The sequence below is a fragment of the Dendrobates tinctorius genome, unplaced genomic scaffold, assembly GCF_039654945.1.
Source record: "Dendrobates tinctorius isolate UK_male_01 unplaced genomic scaffold, ASM3965494v1 ptg000104l, whole genome shotgun sequence".
NCBI lineage: Eukaryota > Metazoa > Chordata > Amphibia > Anura > Dendrobatidae > Dendrobates > Dendrobates tinctorius.
The window spans coordinates 8695492-8708976 of NW_027361772.1; the positions used below are offsets into that span (position 1 = coordinate 8695492).

At 41.5% G+C, this 13485-nt stretch overlaps 1 protein-coding gene across 2 annotated transcripts in view; it reads left to right on the forward strand.

Moving 5' to 3' along the window:
- Positions 1–2979: 2979 nt before the first annotated feature.
- The window catches only part of LOC141100321 (adhesion G protein-coupled receptor E3-like), a 119201-nt gene continuing 108695 nt past the window's right edge, over positions 2980–13485 (forward strand). For both annotated transcript variants that reach the window (XM_073588712.1, XM_073588713.1), the window contains exon 1: positions 2980–3065. In XM_073588712.1, coding sequence (XP_073444813.1) covers positions 3035–3065 — 31 coding nt within the window. In that variant the 5' untranslated portion in view covers positions 2980–3034. The remainder of the gene's footprint in view (positions 3066–13485) is intronic.

A 13485-nucleotide genomic window follows, 5' to 3' on the forward strand; every position in this document is an offset into this window, starting at 1 on the left:
TGGCTTCCAGGTACACATAACTTGGCCATTTTATGTGCTAAACGTTCTCAATTTTTCATATTTCTAATGCAGTAATGCAATTCATTTTTCATTTTTCATATTTGCATGTTATGACGCTACAGTGTGCTTCCTTGTTTGCTTGAATGTAAATAAGTTGATGACTCTAGGTTAAGCGCCTGTTCACACAATGCTTATGATTGGATGTGACGGTCAGTTTTTGAAATTTGTTAGAATTTTATGAGCTCCCCAAATTACAAGATATCTTCGCCTCTAAAGATCACTGGCGTTAAATATTGGCGTCAAATTTTTTATCATGATGTTACTGGTACATAGAGATCAAATATAACAAGTAAAGCATCATCTATCAGGCAGTTATTCTATTGGAGGGATTTTAATGGCCCCACAGCGATGTGAAGGGAAGCGTCATATCCGTCTTTCTGCTATAACGCTGAAAATCTGTATCCCATAAAATATTAGATTGATACAAAACCCAATATTCCTATCTTAACACTGGAGCTGGCCTGTCTAACGTGCATTGTTCAGGTTTCTTTCATCATAAGAGCTTCTGCCTGTGGGAGGACAATTTTCCTCCTTTTTGTACACAGAGCTCAGCCTTCTTGTCTCAGAAGAATTCCATGTTTTATTACCTGGCCACTGCATGGGGTTGCTGGCGCTGCTTAAAAGGTTGCTTTAATGAGTTTTTCTCTCCCTAGCTATAAATAATTTCCTCTCTTCCCCCACATGTTCCATTGTGAGGTCTTTCTTCCAAAAGGGGTTTGGATTGTCAGCTCTGTCTCCTTCTGGAGATGACTTATGGATTTTAATTTCTTTCATGACACGCTTCTATATACAGTATATATTCCACCCTAAATACCCATTTAGTAAAGTTTATTTTTGAATTGTGATTTCCCTCATTGAACTGTGAAACATTGATCCTGACGAACCAGCGTAATCGCTCACATGCAGCCTGCACGGGCTTAACTCCCTCACAGCACAAGTCCGCACACCCATCCAGGACCCTCATATTCATGTAATGTGTCGGGGAGCAACAGACAGGGCACCTTGTCCCTGTTGAGTTCCTTCAAAAACTGTGTACAAGCGGCAAGTGTAACTAGAAGAATTGATGCTGTTTTGAAAACAGAGTACACATGAAATATTAATTTAATTTAGATTTCTCTTTTGTTCATTCACTTTACATTTCCTTAATTACTGTATATACTCGCGTATAAGCCGAGATTTTCAGCCCATTTTTTAAGGCTGAAAGTCCCCCTCTTGGCTTATACACGAGTCATATACGCCAGGGGGTCGGCAGGGGAGGGGGTGTCAGATCATACTTACCCCCCCTGGCACATCTCTGCAGCCCCCCTGCTTCTCCCACGGTCTCAGGCTCCTTCCTTCAGCGGTCACGTGGTACCGCTTATTAAGTTCATGAATATGCACATATTCATGACTTTAATGAGCGGAACCACATGACCACTGAAGGAAGGAATAGCTGCTGGAGACCGTGGGAGAAGAGGGGCTGCAGAGACTGCGCCCGGAGGGGGTAAGTATATGTGATATTCACCTGTCCCCGTTCCACCGCTGCGCGCCGCTCTGTCCTCCTCGTCCTCTGGCTGTGATGTTCAGGTCAGAAGGCATGATGACGTAGTTAGTGCACGCCGTGCCCTCAGCCTGAACGGTCACTGACAGAGGACCCGGAAGACAGAGCGGCACGCAGCAGTGGAACAGGGACAGGTGAATATCTCAAATGCCGGGGCCCTGAGCCAGCGGTGACACCGGCACCTGTCCCCCATAGCGTGCCAGTGTCCCCGCCTGCTCAGGACACCGACACCTGGCCCCCAGCGACAAGAGGTGAGTATGTCATTTTTTTTTAATTTGCAGCAGCAGCATATGGGGCCTATTCTATGGAGCATCTTATGGGGGCATAATCTATGGAGCATCATATGGGGCATAATCTATGGAGCATCTTATGGGGGCATAATCTATGGAGCATCTTATGGGGAAGCATATGGGGGCATAATCTATGGAGCATCTTATGGGGGCATAATCTATGGAGCATCTTATGGAGCATCTTATGGGGGCATAATCTATGGAGCATCATATGGGGCATACTGTAATCTATGGAGCATCTTATGGGGCATAATCTATGGAACATCTTATGGGGCCATAACCTTTATGGAGCAGCAAATGGGGCATATTATTCTATGGAGCATCTTATGGGGCCATTATTAACCTTTGTGCAGCATTATATGGGGTGTATTTTGTATGGAGCATCTTATGGTGCCATCATGAACTGTATGGAGCATTATATGGGGCCCCTGATTCAATATGGATATTCAAAAACATTTGACGTATTGATGTCTCAATTGATTTTACCTTTATTGGTATCTATTTTTATTTTTGAACTTTACCAGTAGCTGCTGCATTTTCCACCCTAGGCTTATACTCGAGTCAATAAGTTTTCCCAGTTTTTTGTGGCAAAATTAGGGGGGTCGGCTTATACTCGGGTTGGCTTATACACGAGTATATACGGTAATAAAAATAAACTACTACTTGTCCATTTATTAAAGCATTCTTTGCAGCACGTTTTCCACACATACCTAAAACTTTTGCACAGGACCGTATATGAATGGGGTTGTCTGTCCCAAGACCCTCACTGCAAGACTGTGCATCTCCCACCTAAGCACACACATGTGTACTGGCTCAATCGAAAGTCTATGGGTTGATACACCAATGTGTTCTCACTCGTAAAGAAGTTCGGAGCTTCTGCTTGAGCTTTATAATTCTACATGCACTTATTTCCCCATGAGGCTACTAGTAGTAAAAGATCACTGTAATTTGCCCAATAGGCAGATGCCGACCATCACTTGGCACTTGCCCGGGCCATGTAGACTAAATCCACATCTGGACTTTCACAAGAAAAATAACATTTCTTTTAATTTTGAGTCACAGCTTTTTTTTTTTCGGAAGGAAGTACAATGTAACGAGGGTTATCACAAGAGATCGCTCTCACTTCTCTTTATCTCTGGCCATAATGCAGAGCTCGAGAAGACTCCTGCTCTATGGTGAGTAGCTGGATTTTTATATTTTCTTCCTAAAAATGAGAGAGAAAATTGCAAACGTAGGAGATCTCGACATGGGCATAGGGGGTCACCTACAATTACTTATGTATTTCCAAAGTGATAAATGTATTATTTTGTATGATCCTAGTGTTTGATCATTAAGCACTTAAGGCGTATAAATGAAACATTTGTACACGCCAGTTCTGACGAGAGCTAACATGTATGCATTAGAATATGCACAGTAATATTATAATGATTTGGCATGAGTCTAAACTTCCAATTATTATACCCTCACTGATTAGCTTGTCTGATTGCCCACCATCCCTACATTTTTGAGGTTATGGTTTATCTACCTTGCACTGATGAGGGGTAACAAGTCCGAAGCATCTATAAGGAACTTGGTAGAAATCTTTTTAAGCCTGGAAGCGTGGTTACAATACTAAACCATTCCTGTTTGGAAAAGTGTAATGAAAGAGTGTAAAGAACTTCTCTCTCAGCGAATGGATTTCAGGCAGTAGTTTAACTCCTGATGATCTAGGTCTGCTGTTGAGACGCTTATTCCTGGTTCAACCAAGTGCGATGCTTGGGCTGCAGCTTTATTGGGATCAGTGAATATTTGCCACTTGTCCTTGCAGAACTTATTGGTTTGGAGAATCCTAAAATAGCCCCGGGCTCCTTTACCTTTAAATAAGGGCTTGTGATTGATTTCATTCTTGTGCAATGTGCATTGTTGTGTGATTTACTTCTTCTTTTTGATTTCTGCACCTGGATGAGAAGCGTAAAAACATGTAGCTGTGTGTAGTGTGCACAAGCTCCATACAGTACTGTACTGCAGACCTGTCCTTGAGAAAATCTCCTGATCACAGTATGGGCTTGTAAAAGGCTCTAAAGAAGCCTTCTTCTGAATGGTTCAAAATTTCAAGTGGAGGCTTCACTAAAAGTTAAAAGTATCTAGAAAACATTGGACACAATAAATGACATCCAATTAGGCACACAATGATTTTTTTTCATGTGGACTCTATGTAAGCCAGGGTTCATGGTCCCAATGAAATCTATTACTGCCATATTCAGAGTCTGTGAGATACAAGTCCCATAGGAATGGTCAGGTACATGTGGCCTCAGCCTATATCTCAGCTCTCGATCCCAGGGCATTCCTAGGCCATGGTGAATACACTGAGTTGTGACTGTGCAGTACACAAAAAGTGAGGAGAGCTGGAAAGACTGTTCCCTATGGCATTAAAAGGCCATACAGTGGGTACGGAAAGTATTCAGACCCCTTTACATTTTTCACTTTGTTTCATTGCAGCCATTTGGAAAATTCAAAAAAGTTCATTTCTTTCTCATTAATGTACACTCTGCTCCCCATCTTGACTGAAAAAAACAGAAATGTAGAAATTTTTGCAAATTTATTAAAAAAGAAAAACTGAAATATCACATGGTCATAAGTATTCAGACCCTTAGCTCAGTATTGAGTAGAAGCACCTTTTGAGCTAGCACAGCCATGAGTCTTCTTGGGAATGATGTAACTAGATTTTCACACCTGGATTTGGGGATCCTCTGCATTTCCATCAGGTTCGATGGTGAACGTTGGTGGACAGCCATTTTCAGGTCTCTCAAGAGATGCTCAATTGGGTTTAGGTGAAGGCACTGGCTGGGCCAGTCAAGAATGGTCACAGAGTTGTTCTGAAGCCACTCCTTTGTTATTTTAGCTGTGTGCTTAGGGTCATTGCCTTGTTGGAAGTTGAACCTTCAGCCAAGTGGGAGGTCCAGAGCACTCTGGAAGAGGTTTTCATCCAGGATATCTCTGTACTTGGCCGCATTCATGTTTCCTTCAATTGCAACCAGTTGTCCTGTCCCTCCAGCTGAAAAACACCCCCATAGCATGATGCTGCCACCACCATGTTTCACTGATGGGATTGTATTGGGCAGGTGATGTGCAGTGCCTGGTTTCTCCACACATACTTCTTAGAATTATCACCTAAAAGGTCTATCTTCATCTCATCAGACCAGAGAATCTTATTTCTCATAATCTGGGAGGCCTTCATGTGTTTTTTAGCTAACTCTATGTGGGCTTTCATATGTCTGGCACCGAGGAGAGGCTTCCATTGGTCCACCTCTGCCACAAAGGCCCGACTGGTGGAGGGCTGCAGTGATAGTTGACTTTGTGGAACTTTCTCCCATCTCCCTACTGCATCTGTGGAGCTCAGCCACAGTGATCTTGGAGTTCTTCTTTACTTCTCTCACCAAGACTCTTTTCCCACGATTGCTCAGTTTGGCTGGACGGCCAGGTCTAGGAAGACTTCTGGTGGTCCCAAACTTCTTACAAGTAAGGATTGTGGAGGCCACTGTGCTCTTAGGAACCTTGAATACTGCAGAAATTCTTTTGTAACCTTGGCCAGATCTGTGCCTTGCCACAATTCTGTCTCTGAGCTCCTTGGCCAGTTCCTTTGACCTCATGATTCTCATTTGGTCTGACATGCACTGTGAGCTGTGAGGTCTTATATAGACAGGTGTGTGCCTTTACAAATCAAGTCCTACCAGTTTAATTAAACACAGCTGGACTCCAATGAACGAGTAGAACCATCCCAGGCTGTGTCCCCACGTAAGCGTTTTTATTGCGTTTTTGAAGCGTTTGTCCCAGTCAAAACGCTTCAAAAACGCATACAAGAAGCATCCCATTCATTTTAAATGAATTTCGCACTTTTTGTGCACATTGATGCGTTTTTTTCAGCGAAAAAAATGCTTCGCGGTAAAAAACGCAGCATGCACATTAATTTTGCGGAAAAGTCCACGTTTTTAGCTATTTTCTATGAGTCAGAAGAAGCGCTGAAAAAAACGCATCAAAAACACGTTGTTTTTCCGCAAAAACGCGTGGAAAATGCGCAAAAAACGCACGGAAATAAAATTTTATTTCTTCGCATTTTCTGGGAAGGAGTCCGGTTTTGAAGCAGAAATTTTCTGCCTACGTGGACACATAGCCTCAAGGAGGATCACAAGGAAATGGACAGCATGTGACTTAAATATGAGTGTCTGAGCAAAGGGTCTGAGTACTTATGACCATGTGATATTTCAGTTTTTCTTTTTGAATAAATTTGCAAAAATTTCTACATTTCTGGGTTTTTTTTCAGTCAAGATGGGGTGCAGAGTGTACAGTAATGAGAAAAGAAGGAACTTTTTTGAGTTTACCAAATGGCTGCAATGAAACAGAGTGAAAACTTTAAAGGGGTCTGAATACTTTCTGTATCCACTGTATATCTTTTTTTTAAGCCAAACATTTCCTGCAAGACTCACTTTTGTCTAGCGAACATCTGGTTATATTTGATTTTTTTGCACCTGGGATTTAGTAGAATAATTTTCCCACGTTGTTGTATTAAACCACTACACAAGTTCTTCCAAACTTCCCCCTGTTGTGTGTGAATAGGGTTCACATAAAGTGGATGTGACAACCTGACAAGTCTACATAAGTGCCTGATAAAATGCCAGGTATTTGTTATGCATTAGTTATTTATAAGCAAGTAAAATAAATAAATATGTACAAAAAAATCATACCAAGAAGAATCATTTTAGAACATTTTCCACCTTTAATGTGACCCACAATCTTTACATTTCAACTGAAATAGAAATATAACTAAAATAATGTGGTTGCATAAAGGTTATAACCCCTTAATGACCAAGCCAATTTTGACTTTAATGATCAAGCCACATTTTACAATTCTGCCCTCTGTCCCTTTATGAGATTATAACTCTGGAAAGCTTCAACATATCCCACTGATTCTGAAAGTGTTTTTCCGTGACATATTGTACTTAATGTCAGTGTTAAAAAATTTTCAAAATGACTTGCGTTTATCTTTGGCGAAAGTTTTGAAACTTTGGCAATTTTCAAACTTTCAATTCTTATGCACTTAAATCAGAGAGTCATGTCACGCAAAATAAATAACAATTGCCACATGTCTACTTTACATCAGCACAATTTTTGAAGCATCATTTTTTTTTTTGTTATGAAGTTAGAAAGGTTAAAGTTATAAGAGCTTTGACCAGCAATTTATCATTCTTCCAACAAAATTTACAAAACCATTTTTTTAGGGATCACATCACATTTGAAGTCACTTTGAGGGGTCTATATGACAGAAAGTACCCAAAAGTGACACCATTCTAAAAACTGCACCCCTCCAGGTGCGCAAAACCACATTCAAGAAGTTCATTAACCCTTCAGATGCTTCACGAGAACTAAAACAATGTGAAAGGAAAAAAAAAACTTTACTTTAGCTCCAAATTTTTTATTTTTACAACGGTAGCTGGAGAAAATGGACCTTAAAATATGTTAAAATATGTTGTGCAATTTCTCCTAAGTACAGTGCCTTGTGAAAGTATTCAGCCCCCTGGAAGTTTTCAACCTTTTCCACATATCATGCGTCAAACATAAAGATACCAAATGTAAATTTTTGGTGAAGGATATACAACAAGTGGGACACAATTGTGAAGTTGAATGAAATGTATTGGTTATTTAAAATTTTTGTGGAAATTCAAAAACTGAAAAATGGGGCGTGCAATATTATTCGGCCCCTTTAACTTAATACTTTGTTGCGCTACCTTTTGCTGCGATTACAGCTGCAAGTCGCTTGGGGTATGTCTCTATCAGTTTTGTACATCGAGAGACTGAAATTCTTGCCCATTCTTCCTTGGCAAACAGCTCGAGCTCAGTGAGGTTGGATGGAGATCGCTTGTGAACAGCAGTTTTCAGCTCTTTCCACAGATTCTCGATTGGATTCAGGTCTGGACTTTGACTTGGCCATTCTAACACCTGGATACGTTTATTTGTGAACCATTCCATTGTAGATTTTGCTTTATGTTTGGGATCATTGTCTTGTTGGAAGACAAATCTCCGTCCCAGTCTCAGGTCTTTTGCAGACTCCAACAGGTTTTCTTCAAGAATGGTCCTGTATTTGGCTCCATCCATCTTCCCATCAATTTTAACCATCTTCCCTGTCCCTGCTGAAGAAAAGCAGACGCAAACCATGATGCTGCCACCACCATGTTTGACAGTGGGGATGGTGTGTTCAGGGTGATGAGCTGTGTTGCCTTTACGCCAAACATATCATTTGGCATTGTTGTCAAAAAGTTTGCTTTTGGTTTCATCTGACCAGAGCACCTTCTTCCACATGTTTGGGGTGTCTCCCAGGTGGCTTGTTGCAAACTTTAAACTACACTTTTTATGGATATCTTTGAGAAATGGCTTTCTTCTTGCCACTCTTCCATATAGGCCAGATTTGTGCAGTGTACGACTGATTGTTGTGCTATGCACAGACTGTCCCATCTCTGCCGTTCATCCAGAGTGATCATGGGCCTCTTGGCTGCATCTCTGATCAGTCTTCTCCTTGTTTGAGATGAAAGTTTAGAGGGACGGCCGGGTCTTGGTAGATTTGCAGTGGTATGATACTCCTTCCATTTCAATATGATCGCTTGCACAGTGCTCCTTAGCATGTTTAAAGTTTTGGAAATCATTTTGTATCCAAATCCAGCTTTAAGCTTCTCCACAACAGTTTCACGGACCTGCCTGTTGTGTTCCTTGGTCTTCATGATGCTCTCTGTGCTTCAAACAGAACCCTGAGACTATCACAGAGCAGGTTCATTTAGGCTGTGTGCCCACGTAGTGATTTTTATGCGTTTTTTCCACGATTTTCGGCTCAAAAACGCTGCGAAAACGTTTAAAAATTGTGTACAGAACGCCCCCCATGCATTCCTATGGCATTCCGCACATGCTGTGCTAATGCTGCGCTTTATTCCGCGGCGGAATCACATCGCGGAAAAAATCGCAGCATGCTCATTCTTTTGTGCGGAATCGCAAAGAATTGCCGTGATTCCGCACCCATAGGAATGCATGAGAATCGCTTACTTCCCGCATGTGGCTATGCCCACCATGCGGGAAGTTAAGCGTCTCATGTGCGGTTGGTACCCACGGTGTGGAGGAGAGGAGACTGTCCTCCAGGCCCTGGGTACCATACCCCTGTAAAAAAAAATAAAAAATAAAAAATCGGGGTATGTTTACCCTCCGGCGTCCCGCGCTGCATTCCCGGCCTAAGCGTTCCCAGTAATGCCTTGCGGCAAGGTCCTGTGATGACGTAGTCTCGCGTTACTCTAGCGGTCTCGCAAGATCGCTATAGCAACGCGAGACTGCGTCATCACAGATCTCGCAAGGCATTACTGGGAACGCTGAGGCCCGGGATGGCAGCGCGGGACGCCGGAAGGTAAATATACCCCGATTTTTTTATTTTTTTTAGCATTTTAACATTCTATCTTTTACTATTGAGGCCGCATAGGCGGCCTCAATAGTAAAAACCTGGTCACACTTGTCAAACACTATGTTTGACGAGTGTGACCAACCTGTCAATCACTTTCCAAGCGATGCTTCAAATCGCTTGGAAAGTGCTTGAATATCGCACGCGAAAATCGCGATAAAATCGCGGTGAAATCGTGCGGGAAAAAAACGCGCGATTTCTGGGAAGGAGTCCGGTTTTTAGTGTCCGGAATAAAACGCTACGTAGGCACATAGCCTTATACGGAGACTTGATTACACACAGGTGGATTATATTTATCATCATTAGTCATTTAGGACAACATTGGATCATTTAGAGATTCACAATGAACTTCTGGAGTCAGTTTGCTGCACTGAAAGTAAAGGGGCCGCATAATACTGCACGCCCCACTTTTCAGTTTTTGACTTTCCACAAAAATTTAAAATAACCAATAAATTTCGTTCAACTTCACAATTGTTTTCCACTTGTTGTTGATTCTTCACCAAAAATTTACATTTGGTATCTTTATGTTTGAAGCATGATATGTGGGAAAAGGTTGAAAAGTTCCAGGGAGCCGAAAACTTTCGCAAGGCACTGTATGACAATACCCAATATGTGGGTGAAACCCACTGTTTGAGTGCACGGCATGGCTCGGAAGTGAAGGAGCAGAGTTTGACCTTTTCAATCCAAAAATGGTTGGAATGGAGAGTGGATGTCATGTTGTGCTTGGAGAGCCCCTGATATACCTAAACAGTGGAAAGTGACCCCATTTTGGAAACTAGACCTCATAAGGAATATATCTAGATGTGTTATGAGCAACTTGAACCACCAAGTGCTTCACAGACGTTCCTAACTTAGAGCTTTGAAAATAGAAAATTACATTTTACCCACAAAAATGTACTTTTAGCCACAATTTTTTTATTTTCACAAGGATAGCAGGAGAAAATGGAACTGAAAATTTGTTGTACATTTTCTACTGAGTTCGTCGATACCCCATATGTGGGGTAAGACTAGTATTTGGACACACGGTAGGGCTCAGAAGAGAGGGAGCACCGTTTGACTTTTTGAATGCAAAAACAACTGTAATTGACAGCGGACGCCATGTTGTGTTTGGAAAGCCCTTGATGTACTTAAACAATGGAAATACCCTACAAGGAACCCCATTTTGAAAACTAGACCCCTCAGGGAATTTATCTAGAGATGTCACGAGCACCTTAAACCCCCAGGTGCATTACAGAAGTTTATAAAGTAGAGCTGTGAAAATGCAAAATCACATTTTACCCACAAAAATGTACTTTTAGCCACAATTTTTTTTTATTTTTACAAGGGTACCAAAAAAAAATGGACCCAAAAGTTTGTTGTGTAATTTCTCCTGAATACGCCTATACCCCATATATGGAGGAAAACCACTGTTTAGGTGCATAACAGGGCTCAGAAAGGAGGGAGTGACGTTTTGGAATACAGACTTTGATGAAATGGTCTGCAGGTGTCATGTCGCATTTGGAGAGCCCCTGATGTGCCTAAACAATGAAAATCCCCGACAAGTGACCCCATTTTGGAAACTACACCCCTCAAGGATTTTAGATAGGGCTATAGTGACTGTTTTGAACCTACAGGTACTACACAGAATTTGATAACATTAGATTGTCATATTGAAAATATTCATTTTTTTTTCACAAAAACTTTGCTTGAGTTCCAAATTTGAATTTTCTCAATGGATAGGAGAAAACGGACCCCATAAATTGCTTTTCAATTTGTTCTGAATGTAATTATACCCCATATGTGGTCAAAAACTTTTGCTTCGGCACATGGCAAGGCTAGGAAACGAAAGAGCGCTATCCCTATTATAGATTATAAATGCTGTCACATTTGAAGAGCCCCTGATATGTGAAAACAGCAGAAACCCCCACAAGTGACCCCATTTTGGAAACTATATACATGTCATAGGAGAGAGAAATTATGCCTCCCAAGACTCCCAGTACCTCCGCCATCCTTGGACCCTCTTGATCCATCCCCCTTCCCACCATCTTCTTCCTGGGATGAAAATTGGTGGACGCATGCACCGCCAAGATCTGCCCAACGGAAATTTTTCCTACTTGTTCCTTTTGATCACTGTGATAGATCATTACACACAGAGTGATCATTATATAGAGTCATTACACACAGAGTGATCTATTACAAGTGTTTATTTCTGTTAATGTTGATTATTATAAGAGTCAGTGATAAGTGGTCATAGAGGAGCGCTTAGGAAGCAACCCAGGGGCAGACAAGGATGTCAGGTCTCCACCGCAGCTCCAGCCGAAAACCTCCAATGGAGGATAGGAGCAATGAGACATTTTTCCTAATTAAATCTTCTTTAAATTTATTTAATTTGCTATATAGTTTAGTATTATACTCAGTGAATTCAGCAGAAGAAGAGAATTGAGTAAGTTTCTCCTTAGTTAGGGCAAGTTGGGATAAAGCAGAATCAGCAAGAGAATTACGTTTAGAAATAAGGAGATCCATCATGTGCATGGAGCATTTAAACCGAATATCATCCCAGGATTCAGAAAATGTAGTATCATTAGGAAAAGAAGATTGTTGGGCTATAATTAGACCTTTGGGCACATATTGTTTTAAGAAGAGCACATCTATATGATTTGTGATCTCTATTTTACTAACATTTTCATAGTCAAGAAATAATTTGATCACATCCCTTCTTTCTGTATCGTTTAATTTCTGAGCAGGGAATTGATCCTTGGGTGCTGGAGGATTTACTAAAGCACCTAGTGCTTCTATGATGGATGTAATCCTAAGGGATTCAGATTTCAGTTTAAAATAATCCACAACAGTTGCAACTAGAGTTGAGCGACTTTGGTCGGATCAGGTTTCATGAAACAAAATTTGTTTCAGATGAAACTGGTCCGACTAGGGCAAAAAAAGTCGGAGTTTTATCCGAAACCTGACCCCAATGCAAGTCAATGGGGAATAAAAATCGGAACTGAGTGGATGAATGTCATCCACTCAATGCCGACTTTTATTTCCCATTGACTTGCATTGGGGTCGGGTTTCGGACAAAACTCCGACTTTTTTTGCCCTAGTCGGACCAGTTTCATCTGAAACAAATTTTGTTTCATGAAACCCGATCCGACCAAAGTCGCTCAACTCTAGTTGCAACAAATAAAAAATATACAGCAAAAAATAATGAATGTAAGGTACAAAGCACAAGGCAAGGCAAAAAGTTAAAAAATGATAAGGCACTTGTTGGGGAGCCAGACAACAATTATCGGGTGGACAAGCAGTAATTAAATGCAGATTTCAGAGAGAGAAAAAAAAAAGGCAGCAATGGATTAAACAGTCTACAGGCAGCAAGAGGAAGATTCAGTGTGCAGCAACTTGATTAGTAGTAGACGTCTGATAAGTAGCCAAGTGTTCAAATGCTGAGTATAGGTTTCCTCGGAAGACCACAACCATGCGAAAATAAAAGCAGACAATGGCCCCAGATGAGAAGTACCCCAGGAGGCAAGTTATGAAGAAAGCATTAATGGCTACTAACCTGTTAGGGTTATGCAGCCATGCATAACAGTGGTAAAAGTGTAAATAGAGGTCACGAGGCAACTATTGATTCCTCCGATATGGTGACAGGAAAGCAGACGCTTGTTGATGGGGGAATTCACGGGGTGCAGTACAGTGACCAGCACTACACTTACAATGAATTGACACACACAGCTGGAACCTCCAGGGTAAGCAGCTCCCTCAGGAAAATGCGACCATATGGAAAGAAGTATGAGAAAACAGGAGGCCCCGATGAGAAGTACCTCAAGGTGAAATTAAAAAGATCAAAAGATGGCTACTAACCTGTTATAGTTATGCAGCCATGCATAACAATGTTAAAAGCATGTAGTTAGTCCGCTAGGGATTCCTCAGGTGTCAGGCACCGACCGGTTAATCCAGGAATGCAGCCACACTGAAGAAATCCAGAGAGATGGGAGCGTGGGTTGTGTCTGAATGCAATAATGGTCACGTGACGGAAGGTCCTGTGAGTCACGTCACCAGGAAGGTCCTGTTAGTGGATAGTCGAGGAACAAGTGAATAAGAGTCAGTGCTAAGCGGTCATAGAGGATTGAATGTGGTTACGGCCTACAGTACGT